The sequence below is a fragment of the Salmo salar genome, chromosome ssa06 (assembly GCF_905237065.1).
Source record: "Salmo salar chromosome ssa06, Ssal_v3.1, whole genome shotgun sequence".
NCBI lineage: Eukaryota > Metazoa > Chordata > Actinopteri > Salmoniformes > Salmonidae > Salmo > Salmo salar.
This window is the reverse complement of record NC_059447.1, coordinates 95,489,643-95,505,331: the sequence shown is the minus strand read 5'-3', so window position 1 is coordinate 95,505,331 and position 15,689 is coordinate 95,489,643. Positions and strand designations below refer to the sequence as shown.

At 45.8% G+C, this 15,689-nt stretch overlaps 1 protein-coding gene across 1 annotated transcript in view; it reads left to right on the top strand.

The window, feature by feature from the left end:
- Positions 1-15,670, top strand: part of gareml (GRB2 associated, regulator of MAPK1-like) — a 68,898-nt gene extending 53,228 nt beyond the window's left edge. The window contains exons 5-8 of the mRNA XM_045721252.1: positions 124-338; positions 1,884-2,492; positions 12,267-12,427; positions 12,673-15,670. Coding sequence (XP_045577208.1) covers positions 124-338; positions 1,884-2,492; positions 12,267-12,427; positions 12,673-13,261 — 1,574 coding nt within the window. The 3' untranslated portion in view covers positions 13,262-15,670. The remainder of the gene's footprint in view (positions 1-123; positions 339-1,883; positions 2,493-12,266; positions 12,428-12,672) is intronic.
- Positions 15,671-15,689: the final 19 nt, after the last annotated feature.

Sequence of the window (15,689 nt, the reverse complement as noted above, 5' to 3'; positions counted from 1 at the left end):
CTATACACACCACACCACACTATACACACCACACCACACCATACACACCACACCACACCACACTATACACACCACACCATCCACACCACACCACACCCTGAGCTCTCTCTCACTTTGTTTCAGGTAAAACTCCATGTCTGGTGTGTATGAACCATCGGACCAATCAGAGCATCTCTCTGCCCTTCGCCTGCCGAGGACGGTTCTGCACGCGCTCCCCTCTGGAGCAGGGCATGCTGGGAGCTGACCACACGGTGCGCAGCATCATCGAAAGGGTCCGACTTCCTGTTAATGTTACCGTGCCGACCAGACCACCACGGAACCCTTACGACCGCCACGTGGTGAGACATCAAATCAAATGTTATTCCTCACATGCTTTGTAAACAACAGGTGGAGACTAACAGTGAAAAGCGTGTTTACGGGGCCCGTCCCAACAATGCAGAGAGAAAGACCGTAGAGGAAAGGAATAACGCAGTACATAGTACAAAAAGAGTCAATGCAGATGGTCCTGATTAACTATTTAAAACTAACTATTCATCAGTCGTATGGCTTGGGGTTAGAAGTTGTTCAGGGTCCTCTTGGACCTAGACTTGGAGCTCTGGTACCGCTTGCTGTGCGGTAGCAGAGAGAACAGTCTATGACTTAGGTGGCTGGAGTCTTTGACAATTTTTAGGGCCTTCCTCTGACACCGCCTGGTGTGGAGGTCCTGGATGGCAGGAACCTCAACACCAGTGATGTACTGGGCCGTACCCACTACCCTCTGTAGCGCCTTGCGGTCGGAGGCCGAGCAGTTACCATACCAAGCGGTGACGCAACCAGCCAAGATTCTCAAAAATTGTCTTCTTCAACTCCTAACTTATTGCACAATTTGACTGCAGGTATTTACTTAAAAATTAGCTACAAATATTGAAATGTTAAAAAAAAAAACGTAAAAGAAATTGTTTCAACGGTATTGACCTTATTGAAAACCCTCCTGTGGCTTTTTCAGTCCCGTTGATTGAATGTTGTCGTGCTCGGCCCTCCTTTTCCTGTAGTCCACAATCAGCTCCTATGTCTTGATCACATTGAGGGAGAGGTTGTTGTCCTTGGCAACACACGGCCAGGTCTCTGACCTCCTCCCTATAGGCTGTCTCGTCATTGTCGGTGATCAGGCCTACCACTGTTGTGTCGTCAGCAAACTTAATGATGGTGTTGGAGTCATGAGTGGCCATGCAGTAGTGGGTGAACATGGAGTACAGGAGGGGACTGAGCACGCACCCCTGAGGGGCCCCCGTGTTGAGGGTCAGCGTGGTGGATGTGTTGTTACCTACCCTCACCACCTGGGGGCGGCCCGTCAGGAAGTCCAGGATCCAGTTGCAGAGGGAGGTGTTCAGTCCCAGGATCCTTAGCTTAGTGATGAGCTTTGAGGGCACTATGGTGTTGAACGCTGAGCTGTAATCAATGAACAGCATTCTCACATAGGTGTTCCTTTTGTCCAGGTGGGAAAGGGCAGTGTGGAGTGGCAATAGAGATTGCATCATCTGTGGATCTGTTGGGACGGTATCCAAATTGGAGTGGGTCTAGGGTTTCTGGGATAATGGTGTTGATGTGAGCCATGACCAGCCTTTCAAAGCATTTCAAGGCTACAGACGTGAGTGCTACAGGTCGGTAGTTATTTAGGCAGGTTACCTTAGTGTTCTTGGGCACAGGGACTATGGTGGTCTGCTTTAAACATGTAGGTATTACAGACTCAGACAGGGAGAGGTTGAAAATGTCAGTGAAGACACTTGCCATCTGGTCAGTGCACGCTCTGAGTACGAGTCCCTGTAATCTGTCTGGTCCTGTTGTGAATGTTATGGATAGCCGATACTGTAGGTGACTAACTGTGTGATTCTGTCCGACTCCAGGTGAGAGAAGGGCATCGCTACAAGCTGCTGAACATTGTCAGTAAAACGGTGGTGTTGTGTCTCGTCCTACGGCCAATACAACTGGTTCCCTCCCACTTCCTGTTGCTGCGCTGCATGCCGCGCTTCTCTGTGGCAACGCCCTCGGCAACTACGGACAGCCTGTTGCTACGGCAACATGCCAGCTTCGACCCTGATGGGTACAGCCGAGCCGTGCGCGAGACGCGCCCAGAACTCAGCGAGGAGAGAGTGTGCGTGAGCGAGGACGGTGTGTGTGTGTCAGCGCAGGACTCTCAGCTGCTGTCTGTGTGTGTGTTCGCTGGGGGCGGAGTTACAGACAACGTCAGCCAATCGCAACGCTGCAGAGACTCTCTAGGGGAGGGGACAGAGTACCTCTCTCCCAATTGGACAGAGGCTGAGCTGCAGACCAGTGAAGAGATCCCCTACGAGGAATTGTGGACCAATCAGACTGCAGAGGGCCTGGGGAAGGCAGAGCCAAACCGCATCTCCGTCCATTCCTCTTCCTCTTTGGATGGATTGCTGGGGACCGCCCGCCTCGCCATGGTGACAAGAGTATCAACCCCGCCCCCTGTACCTCCAAAATCAGACGCAGTGAGTCTCTCCCATAGAGATACCTAGAGAGCACCTCTCCTATCTATACTATACTGATACCTGGCGAGCACCTCTCCGTCTATACCAGAGAGAGGAGAGATGCTCTCTCTAGTATATCTATACCATAGAGATTCCCTCGCCTATCTACATCATAGAGATACCTAGAGAGCACCTCTCCTATCTATATCATAGAGATACCTAGAGAGCACCTCTCCTATCTATACCATAGAGATACCTAGAGAGCACCTCTCCTATCTATACCATGATACCCTCGCCTATCTATATCATAGAGATACCTGGAGAGCACCTCTCCTATCTATACATGATACCCTCACCTATCTATATCATAGAGATACCTAGAGAGCACCTCTCCTATCTATACCATAATACCCTCGTCTATCTATATCATAGAGATACCTAGAGAGCACCTCGCCTATCTATATCATAGAGATACCTAGAGAGCACCTCTCCTATCTATACCATAATACCCTCGCCTATCTATATCATAGAGATACCTAGAAAGCACCTCTCCTATCTATATCATAGAGATACCTAGAGAGCACCTCTCCTATCTATACCATGATACCCTCGCCTATCTATATCATAGAGATACCTGGAGAGCACCTCTCCTATCTATACCATAGAGATAGGACCATTCTTCTCTTCTCCTCTGCTACTCTTCCCCGGGTCCTTAGTGTACAAGAGAAAGTAGTGCACTATGTTTTCTGTCAACATACCTGGTGAAATAATGGTTAAAAACAACTCTAAAGGGGGGGCCCTATAAAATCGGTCATTTTTTTCCAAAATAATGTTTTCTCTGTTTTATTTTCCTGGTTTTACATTTTTGTTTTTATTTTTCACTCACAAAATTCAAAGTGTTCATAGAGAAACAACGATGGTCTGAGTCTTTTTCAATGCTTAAATCACATTAAATACCTTATTTTTTTATGTTTGGAAGAAAACTAACAAATGTCGATTTAACAACAAATATATATATGTTTTGTGTAATTCCCCTTTAATTGTGCATCTAGCGAGTGAGGAATGTGCTGTCTAACGTGACGGTCTAGTGATGGTTCTGCACGGCTGCTGCTCATTTCATGGCAACGTTTGCAAATAATAGATACAAATGATGTACTTCTGCCAGGTGAGGATCCTTTGCAGTTAACATTTCAAGATGCACTATTATGCAGCAACAACAAATCTTAAAAACGGGATAGAAATAGCTCACATAGAACAGATCTACCACTTCTTAGACTTGCTTTAAATGATAATTACAGATCTATATAACATACATTTCTATGTGAATTTGGTTGGGTTGCCCAAAAAAGGGACATATTGCAGCTTTAATTTGGGAAGGTTTTGGGGGAAATGTATTTCTGTCAACCCACAAGACGGTTATCACATCAACTTGCTTCACACGGAGTGATAGACAAACACACGCACCACACAGAAAGACAGGGGCAATATTACTGGAAATGAATTGGTAGATATTGTGTTCGTTTTTGGCTTTTTAAACCAATAGTGGGATAATGTCAATGTTGCCTTGATTAGATAGTAGCTCGCCTATCTACACCATAGAGATACCTAGAGAGCACCTCTCCTATCTATACCATAGAGATACCTAGAGAGCACCTCTCCTATCTATACCATAGAGATACCTAGATAGTAGCTCGCCTATCTACATCATAGATAGTAGCTCGCCTACCTACACCATAGATAGTAGCTCGCCTATCTACACCATAGATAGTAGCTCGCCTATCTACACCATAGATAGTACCTCTCCTATCTATACCATAGAGATACCTAGATAGTAGCTCTCCTATCTACACCATAGATAGTAGCTCGCCTATCTACATCATAGATAGTAGCTCGCCTATCTACACCATAGATAGTAGCTCGCCTATCTACATCATAGAGATACCTAGAGAGCACCTCTCCTATCTACATCATAGATAGTAGCTCGCCTATCTACATCATAGATAGTAGCTCGCCTATCTACACCATAGATAGTAGCTCGCCTATCTACATCATAGATAGTAGCTCGCCTATCTACACCATAGATAGTAGCTCGCCTATCTACATCATAGAGATACCTAGAGAGCACCTCTCCTATCTACATCATAGATAGTAGCTCGCCTATCTACATCATAGATAGTAGCTCGCCTATCTACATCATAGATAGCAGCTCGCCTATCTACATCATAGAGAGCACCTCTCCTATCTACATCATAGATAGCAGCTCGCCTATCTACATCATAGATAGCAGCTCGCCTATCTACATCATAGATAGTAGCTCGCCTATCTACATCATAGATAGTACCTCGCCTATCTACATCATAGATAGTAGCTCGCCTATCTACATCATAGATAGTAGCTCGCCTATCTACATCATAGATAGTAGCTCGCCTATCTACATCATAGAGAGTAGCTCGCCTATCTACACCATAGAGATACCTAGATAGTAGCTCTCCTATCTATACCATAGAGATACCTAGAGAGCACCTCTCCTATCTACACCATAGATAGTACCTCGCCTATCTACACCATAGAGATACCTAGAGAGCAGCTCGCCTATCTACATCATAGAGAGTACCTAGAGAGCACCTCGCCTATCTACATCATAGATATACCTAGAGAGCACCTCTCCTATCTATACCATAGAGAGCACCTCTCCTATCTACATCATAGAGAGCACCTCTCCTATCTACATCATAGAGAGCACCTCGCCTATCTACACCATAGATATACCTAGAGAGCACCTCGCCTATCTACATCATAGATAGTAGCTCTCCTATCTACACCATAGAGATACCTAGAGAGCACCTCTCCTATCTACATCATAGAGATACCTAGAGAGCACCTCTCCTATCTACATCATAGAGAGCACCTCGCCTATCTACATCATAGAGATACCTAGAGAGCACCACTCCTATCTATACCATAGAGATACCTAGAGAGCACCTCTCCTATCTACATCATAGATAGTAGCTCTCCTATCTACACCATAGATAGTAGCTCTCCTATCTACACCATAGATAGTAGCTCTCCTATCTACACCATAGATAGTAGCTCTCCTATCTACATCATAGATAGTAGCTCGCCTATCTACACCATAGATAGTAGCTCGCCTATCTACATCATAGATAGTAGCTCGCCTATCTACACCATAGATAGTAGCTCGCCTATCTACATCATAGAGATACCTAGAGAGCACCTCTCCTATCTACATCATAGATAGTAGCTCGCCTATCTACATCATAGATAGTAGCTCGCCTATCTACATCATAGATAGCAGCTCGCCTATCTACATCATAGAGAGCACCTCTCCTATCTACATCATAGATAGCAGCTCGCCTATCTACATCATAGATAGCAGCTCGCCTATCTACATCATAGATAGTAGCTCGCCTATCTACATCATAGATAGTAGCTCGCCTATCTACATCATAGATAGTAGCTCGCCTATCTACATCATAGATAGTAGCTCGCCTATCTACATCATAGAGATACCTAGATAGTAGCTCTCCTATCTATACCATAGAGATACCTAGAGAGCACCTCTCCTATCTACACCATAGATAGTACCTCGCCTATCTACACCATAGAGATACCTAGAGAGCAGCTCGCCTATCTACATCATAGAGAGTACCTAGAGAGCACCTCGCCTATCTACATCATAGATATACCTAGAGAGCACCTCTCCTATCTATACCATAGAGAGCACCTCTCCTATCTACATCATAGAGAGCACCTCTCCTATCTACATCATAGAGAGCACCTCTCCTATCTACATCATAGAGAGCACCTCGCCTATCTACACCATAGATATACCTAGAGAGCACCTCGCCTATCTACATCATAGATAGTAGCTCTCCTATCTACACCATAGAGATACCTAGAGAGCACCTCTCCTATCTACATCATAGAGATACCTAGAGAGCACCTCTCCTATCTACATCATAGAGAGCACCTCGCCTATCTACATCATAGAGATACCTAGAGAGCACCACTCCTATCTATACCATAGAGATACCTAGAGAGCACCTCTCCTATCTACATCATAGATAGTAGCTCTCCTATCTACACCATAGATAGTAGCTCTCCTATCTACACCATAGATAGTAGCTCTCCTATCTACACCATAGATAGTAGCTCTCCTATCTACATCATAGATAGTAGCTCGCCTATCTACACCATAGATAGTAGCTCGCCTATCTACACCATAGAGATACCTAGATAGTAGCTCTCCTATCTATATCATAGAGATACCTAGAGAGCACCTCGCCTATCTACACCATAGAGATTCCCTCGCCTATCTACACCATAGATAGTAGCTCTCCTATCTACACCATAGATAGTAGCTCGCCTATCTACACCATAGAGATACCTAGATAGTAGCTCTCCTATCTATATCATAGAGATACCTAGAGAGCACATCGCCTATCTACATCATAGAGATACCTAGATAGTAGCTCGCCTATCTACATCATAGAGAGCAGCTCGCCTATCTACACCATAGAGAGCAGCTCGCCTATCTACACCATAGAGAGCAGCTCGCCTATCTACACCATAGAGAGCAGCTCGCCTATCTACACCATAGAGAGCAGCTCGCCTATCTACATCATAGAGATACCTAGAGAGCACCTCTCCTATCTACATCATAGATAGTAGCTCGCCTATCTACATCATAGAGAGTAGCTCGCCTATCTACATCATAGATAGTAGCTCGCCTATCTATACCATAGAGAGTACCTCGCCTATCTACATCATAGAGATACCTAGAGAGCACCTCTCCTATCTACATCATAGATAGTAGCTCGCCTATCTACATCATAGAGAGTAGCTCGCCTATCTACATCATAGATAGTAGCTCGCCTATCTACATCATAGAGATACCTAGAGAGCAGCTCGCCTATCTACATCATAGATAGTAGCTCTCCTATCTATACCATGATACCCTCTCCTACCTACACCATAGATAGTAGCTCTCCTATCTACATCATAGAGATACCTAGAGAGCACCTCTCCTATCTACATCATAGAGATACCTAGAGAGCACCTCTCCTATCTATACCATAGAGATACCTAGAGAGCACCTCGCCTATCTACATCATAGATAGTAGCTCGCCTATCTACATCATAGATAGTAGCTCGCCTATCTACATCATAGAGATACCTAGAGAGCACCTCTCCTATCTATACCATGATACCCTCGCCTATCTACATCATAGAGATACCTAGAGAGTACCTCTCCTATCTATACCATAGAGATACCTAGAGAGCACCTCTCCTATCTATACCATAGAGATACCTAGAGAGCACCTCTCCTATCTATACCATAGAGATACCTAGAGAGCACCTCTCCTATCTACATCATAGAGATACCTAGAGAGTACCTCTCCTATCTATACCATAGAGATACCTAGAGAGTACCTCTCCTATCTATACCATAGAGATACCTAGAGAGCACCTCTCCTATCTATACCATAGAGATACCTAGAGAGTACCTCTCCTATCTATACCATAGAGATACCTAGAGAGCACCTCTCCTATCTATACCATAGAGATACCTAGAGAGCACCTCTCCTATCTATACCATAGAGATACCTAGAGATTCCCTCGCCTATCTACATCATAGAGATACCTAGAGAGCACCTCTCCTATCTATACCATAGAGATACCTAGAGATTCCCTCGCCTATCTACATCATAGAGATACCTAGAGAGCACCTCTCCTATCTATACCATAGAGATACCTAGAGAGCACCTCTCCTATCTATACCATAGAGATACCTAGAGAGTACCTCTCCTATCTATACCATAGAGATACCTAGAGAGTACCTCTCCTATCTATACCATAGAGATACCTAGAGAGCACCTCTCCTATCTATACCATAGAGATACCTAGAGAGCACCTCTCCTATCTATACCATAGAGATACCTAGAGAGCACCACTCCTATCTATACCATAGAGATACCTAGAGAGCACCTCTCCTATCTGTGACAGCATGGGCAGCACCAATGAGGGATGTCTCCGTTTGTAAGTAGTCCACTGGGTGGGACATCCTATAGGTTAAGGAAGAACAGAATTCCATCCAGGTCATTAGGAGAATGAAGGAGATTCGGGTCATTAGGAGAGATCAGCCAATGAATGAAGGAGATTCGGGTCATTAGGAGGGATCAGCCAATGAATGAAGGCGATTCAGGTCATTAGGAGGGATCAGCCAATGAATGAAGGCGATTCAGGTCATTAGGAGGGATCAGCCAATGAATGAAGGCGATTCAGGTCATTAGGAGGGATCAGCCAATGAATGAAGGCGATTCAGGTCATTAGGAGGGATGAGCCAATGAATGAAGGCGATTCAGGTCATTAGGAGGGATCAGCCAATGAATGAAGGAGATTCAGGTCATTAGGAGGGATCAGCCAATGAATGAAGGAGATTCGGGTCATTAGGAGGGATCAGCCAATGAATGAAGGAGATTCAGGTCATTAGGAGGGATCAGCCAATGAATGAAGGAGATTCGGGTCATTAGGAGGGATCAGCCAATGAATGAAGGAGATTCAGGTCATTAGGAGGGATCAGCCAATGAATGAAGGCGATTCAGGTCATTAGGAGGGATCAGCCAATGAATGAAGGCGATTCAGGTCATTAATTGTTTTGCTCGACTCCTCGCGTCCTCTCCTCCTTTTGATTAAGGTCAAAGGTAATCGAGGAGCGGAAACTATTGTGATTGTATGAAATGACTCCTACATTAGCACATCATCAATCAAATTATGTTTACTATTTGTTTATTCAATAGTTTTACCCTATTTACTTGTTATCGAATTGGTAGTTACGACCTTGCCTCAGTGCGGAAACTCCCCAGCGGACTCGGTAGAGGTGAAGATCGGGACGTGTCCTCCGAGGCATGCTCCACCAAGCCGTGCTTCTTCTTAACCCGGAAGTCAACCATAACCTACATTACTCATCTCATGTGTATATACTGTACTCTATCTACTGCAGCTTGATGTAATGTATCACTAGCCACCTTATAAACAATGCCGCTTTATATAATGTTCTCATACCCTACATTGCTCATCTCATATGTATATACTGTACTCTATACCATCTACTGCATCTTGCCGATGCCGTTCGGCCATCACTCATTTATATATTTTTATGTACATATTCGTATTCATACCTTTACACTTGTGTGTATGAGGTAGTTGTTGTGGAATTGGTAGATTACTTGTTAGATATTACTGCACGGTCGGAACTAGAAGCACAAGCATTTCACTACACTCGCATTAACACCTGCTACCAGACCCAATAACACCTGCTAACCATGTGACCAATAACATCTGCTAACCCTTGTGTATGGACCAATAACATCTGCTAACCATGTGTTATGGACCAATAACACCTGCTAACCATGTGACCAACAACATCTGCTAACCATGTGACCAATAACACCTGCTAACCATGTGACCAATAACATCTGCTAACCATGTGTATGGACCAATAACATCTGCTAACCATGTGACCAATAACACCTGCTAACCATGTGTATGGACCAATAACACCTGCTAACCATGTGACCAATAACACCTGCTAACCATGTGTATGGACCAATAACATCTGCTAACCATGTGACCAATAACACCTGCTAACCATGTGACCAATAACATCTGCTAACCATGTGACCAATAACACCTGCTAACCATGTGACCAATAACACCTGCTAACCATGTGACCAATAACACGTGCTAACCATGTGTATGGACCAATAACATCTGCTAACCATGTGACCAATAACACCTGCTAACCATGTAACCAATAACATCTGCTAACCATGTGACCAATAACATCTGCTAACCATGTGACCAATAACACCTGCTAACCATGTGACCAATAACATCTGCTAACCATGTGTATGGACCAATAACATCTGCTAACCATGTGACCAATAACACCTGCTAACCATGTGACAAATAAATTTGATTTGATTTGAACCAACGTATCAGAGGAAACATCGTTCGTCTGCCAAACCCTCCACGGGTGGTGCACCCGGTCTTCCAAACCCTCCACGGGTGGTGCACCCGGTCTGCCAAACCCTCCACGGGTGGTGCTCCCGGTCCTGCCAAACCCTCCACGGGTGGTGCTCCCGGTCCTGCCAAACCCTCCACGGGTGGTGCTCCCGGTCCTGCCAAACCCTCCACGGGTGGTGCACCCGGTCCTGCCAAACCCTCCACGGGTGGTGCACCCGGTCCTGCCAAACCCTCCACGGGTGGTGCTCCCGGTCCTGCCAAACCCTCCACGGGTGGTGCTCCCGGTCCTGCCAAACCCTCCACGGGTGGTGCTCCCGGTCATGCCAAACCCTCCACGGGTGGTGCTCCCGGTCCTGCCAAACCCTCCACGGGTGGTGCTCCCGGTCATGCCAGCTGTGACACCGCCAGGGAGGCCCAAATGATGTTTACAAATGATGGAATCACATTTATATGTGTTGTGTAATTTTTTTTTTTTTTTAATAGTTGTGCCAGACATTTTATGGATAAAAAGATGACTTGCGTATCGTTTTTAAACGTACTTTTCTCCTCAGAGAAAACAACAGGAGGGTGTAGCAGGAAGCACAGGATTATCCTCGGCCGGAGCCTCGGTAGGAGGAGAGAACTATTAAAGCTGCAATATGTCACTTTTTGGGCGATCTGACCAAATTCACATAGAAAGCAAGTCTAAGAAAAGGCGTATCTGTTCTGTGTGTGCTATTTCTATGCTTCCCGTGCTTAGGTTTAGTTTATACCTGTTCAGACATCACCCTCCAGGGGGCAGTAAATCACCAACCTTGTCTTTATACCTGTTCAGACATCACCCTCCAGGGGGCAGTAAATCACCAACCTTGTCTTTATACCTGTTCAGACAACACCCTCCAGGGGGCAGTAAATCACCAACCTTGTCATTATACCTTTTCAGACAACACCTTAATACTTGTTCAGACAACACAGTTTGTTTACCGACTGTCAGAAGTAGAAGATTAAACTTCAAAATGGTGGAAACCCTTAATGGCCCTGTTCATGCTAAATCAGGCTTTGTGTCAGAAATGCCCTCAATCCATCTTCATGCTAAATCAGGCTTTGTCAGTAAAGCCCTCTATCCATCTTCATGCTAAAGCAGGCTTTGTGTTAGAAATGTCCTCAATCCATCTTCATGCTAAAGCAGGCTTTGTGTTAGAAATGCCCTCAATCCATCTTCATGCTAAAGCAGGCTTTGTATCAAAATGTCTCTCTCTCTCTCTCTCTCTCTCTCTCTCCTCTCTCCTCTCTCCCTCCCCCCCATTTGGTTGTTAAACTCAGGATGAGACTGAATTATTGATACACACTTCCTGGTTTGGTCACACACACCCTGTGTGTTTCAAATTTTATTTTTAACATGCGCCGAATACAACAAGTGTAGACCTTACTGTGAAATGCTTACTTACAAGCCCTTAACCAACAATGCAGTTTGTGTGCTGAAGAGTGTGTATCAGGAGTGAAAGGTCGAGAGTGACATTTACCAGTATGCCAACACACACACCCACACAGACACACCCACCCACACACATACACACACACACACACACACACTCCTGTATTATTGCACATTCCTCTGGAAATTATTCAGACTCTATAGAAACCACTCTGTGTGTGATTGTGTAATTGTGTGTGTGTGTGTGTGTGTGTGTGTGTGTGTGTGTGTGTGTGTGTGTGTGTGTGTGTGTGTGTGTGTGTGTGTGTGTGTGTGTGTGTGTGTGTGTGTAGGTGAGAGAAGAGTGCAGGTTCCTGATCGCTCCTCCAGTTCCTCCTCGATGCTGTAAAGGAGACTCCTCCCCTTCCTGTCCAAGCCCCACCCCCAGTCCACCGGTCCCGCCCCGCTTCCCACAGACACATCTCTCCTATTACTCCTCTGGACCACCCAACAGGTACACACACACACACACACACACACACACACACACACACAACAGACAGACACACCCACACAGACAGACACACCCACACACACAAACACACACACACACACAGACAGACACACAGACAGACAGACAGACAGACAGACAGACAGACAGACAGACAGACAGACAGACAGACAGACAGACAGACAGACACAGACTAACCATATCCCTTTCTCTCATCCTTCCCTCTCTCTCTTTCCATCTTTCTCTAGTTGTTCTGTCTCTCCTCCAGACTCGTCTATCTACTGTTATCCATGTTCCTGGACTGACCCCTCCCACATCAGCCCTGAGCCAATCCCTGCTCTCCCTGCTGACAGCTTGGCCAATCCCCAGCCAGCGCAGGCCACCTGGGTGGAGCCGTGGAGCTATAATTCCTCTTCCTTCTCCCGGCTGAGGCTTCCGCCCCCTCAGAGTCGATTCGCTCCCTTCGGAGCACTGAACCCCTTTAACCGCCCTAGTCCCTCCCCCTGCCCCTCCCCAGAGCCTGTACCAGCCAATCAGACAGCAGAGCTCTCTAGAGGCGCCGAGGGAGGCGGGACATGCGAGGGGTCGACTCCGCCTAGTGACCCTGCCTGGCGCCCGCCCACTGACCTGTCTGCCCTCTCATTGGAGGAGGTGTCTGCCAGTCTGAGGTTCATTGGCCTATCAGAGGCAGCGGTGGGCGTGTTCCAGAGAGAGCGCGTTGACGGGAGCCTCCTGGTTCAGCTCGACGAGGAGACCCTGTCACATGACTTCCATCTCAGCCGTTTGCATGTCACCAAGATCACACAGTTCATACAGGGCTGGAGGCCCAAGATTTAACGGATCACACAGTTCATACAGGGCTGGAGGCCCAAGATTTAACGGATCACACAGTTCATACAGGGCTGGAGGCCCAAGATTTAACGGATCACACAGTTCATACAGGGCTGGAGGCCCAAGATTTAACAGATCACACAGTTCATACAGGGCTGGAGGCCCAAGATTTAACAGATCACACAGTTCATACAGGGCTGGAGGCCCAAGATTTAACAGATCACACAGTTCATACAGGGCTGGAGGCCCAAGATTTAACGGATCACACAGTTCATACAGGGCTGGAGGCCCAAGATTTAACACCGTCACAAGGTGTTTATCACACCAGAGGAGGCAGCTGATTGGAGGACGGCTCATAATAATGGCTTGGAACGGAAACCATGTGTTTGATGTACTTGCTAGCATTCCACTGCAGCCATTACCACGAGCCCATCCTCCCCAATTAAGAAGCCACCAACCTCCTGTGCGATCTACGTAAAGGACGAAGGCAAGGTTTGCCATTTTAATGAAGTACTGTACTTTCTGTCTTGTTCGCTGTAGTCACCCTCGGTGGGCTGCTCCCTCATTGGGCAGCTCCCTCGGTGGGCAGCTCCCTCATTGGGCAGCTCCCTCGGTGGGCTGCTCCCTCATTGGGCAGCTCCCTCGGTGGGCTGCTCCCTCATTGGGCAGCTCCCTCGGTGGGCTGCTCCCTCATTGGGCAGCTCCTTCAGTGGGCAGCTCCCTCATTGGGAAGCTCCCTCATTGGGCAGCCTGTGACATGACTTCCACTTTAGGACGTTAACAAGGCGACACTCCATCTTAACTCCTCCTCCACATTGACTGGATTGGTTGAACAGCACAGAAGAGAGAACCTCCCGACAGTAAAATGTTTTTCTCGTCAGGACCAGAAACAAGGAAAAACCGCTCAGGCGTTTATTTCCCGCCTGCAGCGTTTGGTTACCGTAGAGACATCCTACATGTCCCTTCTTATTGGTTGAATCAGATGCTGTGTACCTTCCGATTGGATGAACCCCGGCTGCTGTGTGCCTTCTTATTGATTGGAGGAGAGATAGGGACTCTATACTGCCACTTGGAGGGTGATTTGAGAAGTGTGCTAGTCAGAGCATTTTAAATCTCTATATTCAAGGTTAACATGTGTCCCTCTGCTGGCCAGTCAACCTATTACAGAATGCCTTTGGTTTGTGGAGAACAAGTTTAAGGCCTAGATTCAATCAGATCGTTGGAGTCATCAAATCGGTGAGAAGCAGCTCTTGCGATCCTCAACCCTTCCTTAACGTTTTTGAGTGAATTAAGAAGGGAATGGCGACGTCATTTGTAGCGACATAAGAAGCGAAATGTGGTTTTCCATCAAAATAACAATTCCTGTGTTCTAACGCGAAGGTAATAAAGGAACTTATGTTTTAATAGATGAGTCAGACAGGAGAGTTTGAGTGATGAATTTGGACAGAGGATATCAAAATCTCTCCGCCGAGAAATACTTGGATGAACTGGGGGGAAGATAAAAAAATATATATTTTCTGTCAATTGAGCCTTATTCTCTGCCAACTGTTATACAAACTGTTATACATGGATAATAGCTAGGCCTGTCTGCATGATTGACTTGTCATTTCATTAGGCCTAGACTACTATATACAATCTGCGTTTCTGATTTGTAATTCAACTTTGCCATGGTTTGCTTAGCTACAGTAGGCTAGGCAATATGTAAAATGAACAATTTACTACAGTATCTTGCTTAGTTCAAATTGACAGACTCATTTATTAAACCTGAAATAGCGAGGAGATTTCGGTTAAAAGTGTTTGTGTTGCCCAATAGCCTGGATTTGACAGCTCTAATGCGATCTGATTGAATCCAGCCCTAAAGGTCTTTGATAGGCTGATGAGGAATTTGTTCCAGGAAATAATCTGTCATCTGGTGAGGTTAGCATAGGGCTAACGTGTGCCAGGTTATCTGATGAGACCAGCTACAATGTAGCATTCTGTCACATGACACTACATCAACCATTTTTAATTGGCTGATGTTTAAACTTAACCTTGAACTTAAACTTTTGTTTTGGAACCTTCAGATAGAAATAGCCTTTGTAGACCAAATATGCCTTTGACATGTAGAATAAGGATTTAACATCAGCTCTGTTCATGGCATTTCTATCTGCAACTGAACGTGGTCCTGCAGTAACTGCAAACTGTAGAGTTAACTAAGTTCTGGCTGCTACAGGGGGTTGCTATGGTGATTTGCTATGGTAAGGGCTGGTGTTAGTCTCTTTACTAGTGATGATGGTGTTTAACCAGGGATTGTAGTGATGATGATGATGATGATGATGATGGTGATGATGATGGTGGTGTTTAACCAGGGATTGTAGTGATGATGATGATGATGATGATGGTGATGATGATGGTGGTGTTTAACCAGGGATTGTAGTGATGATGATGATGATGA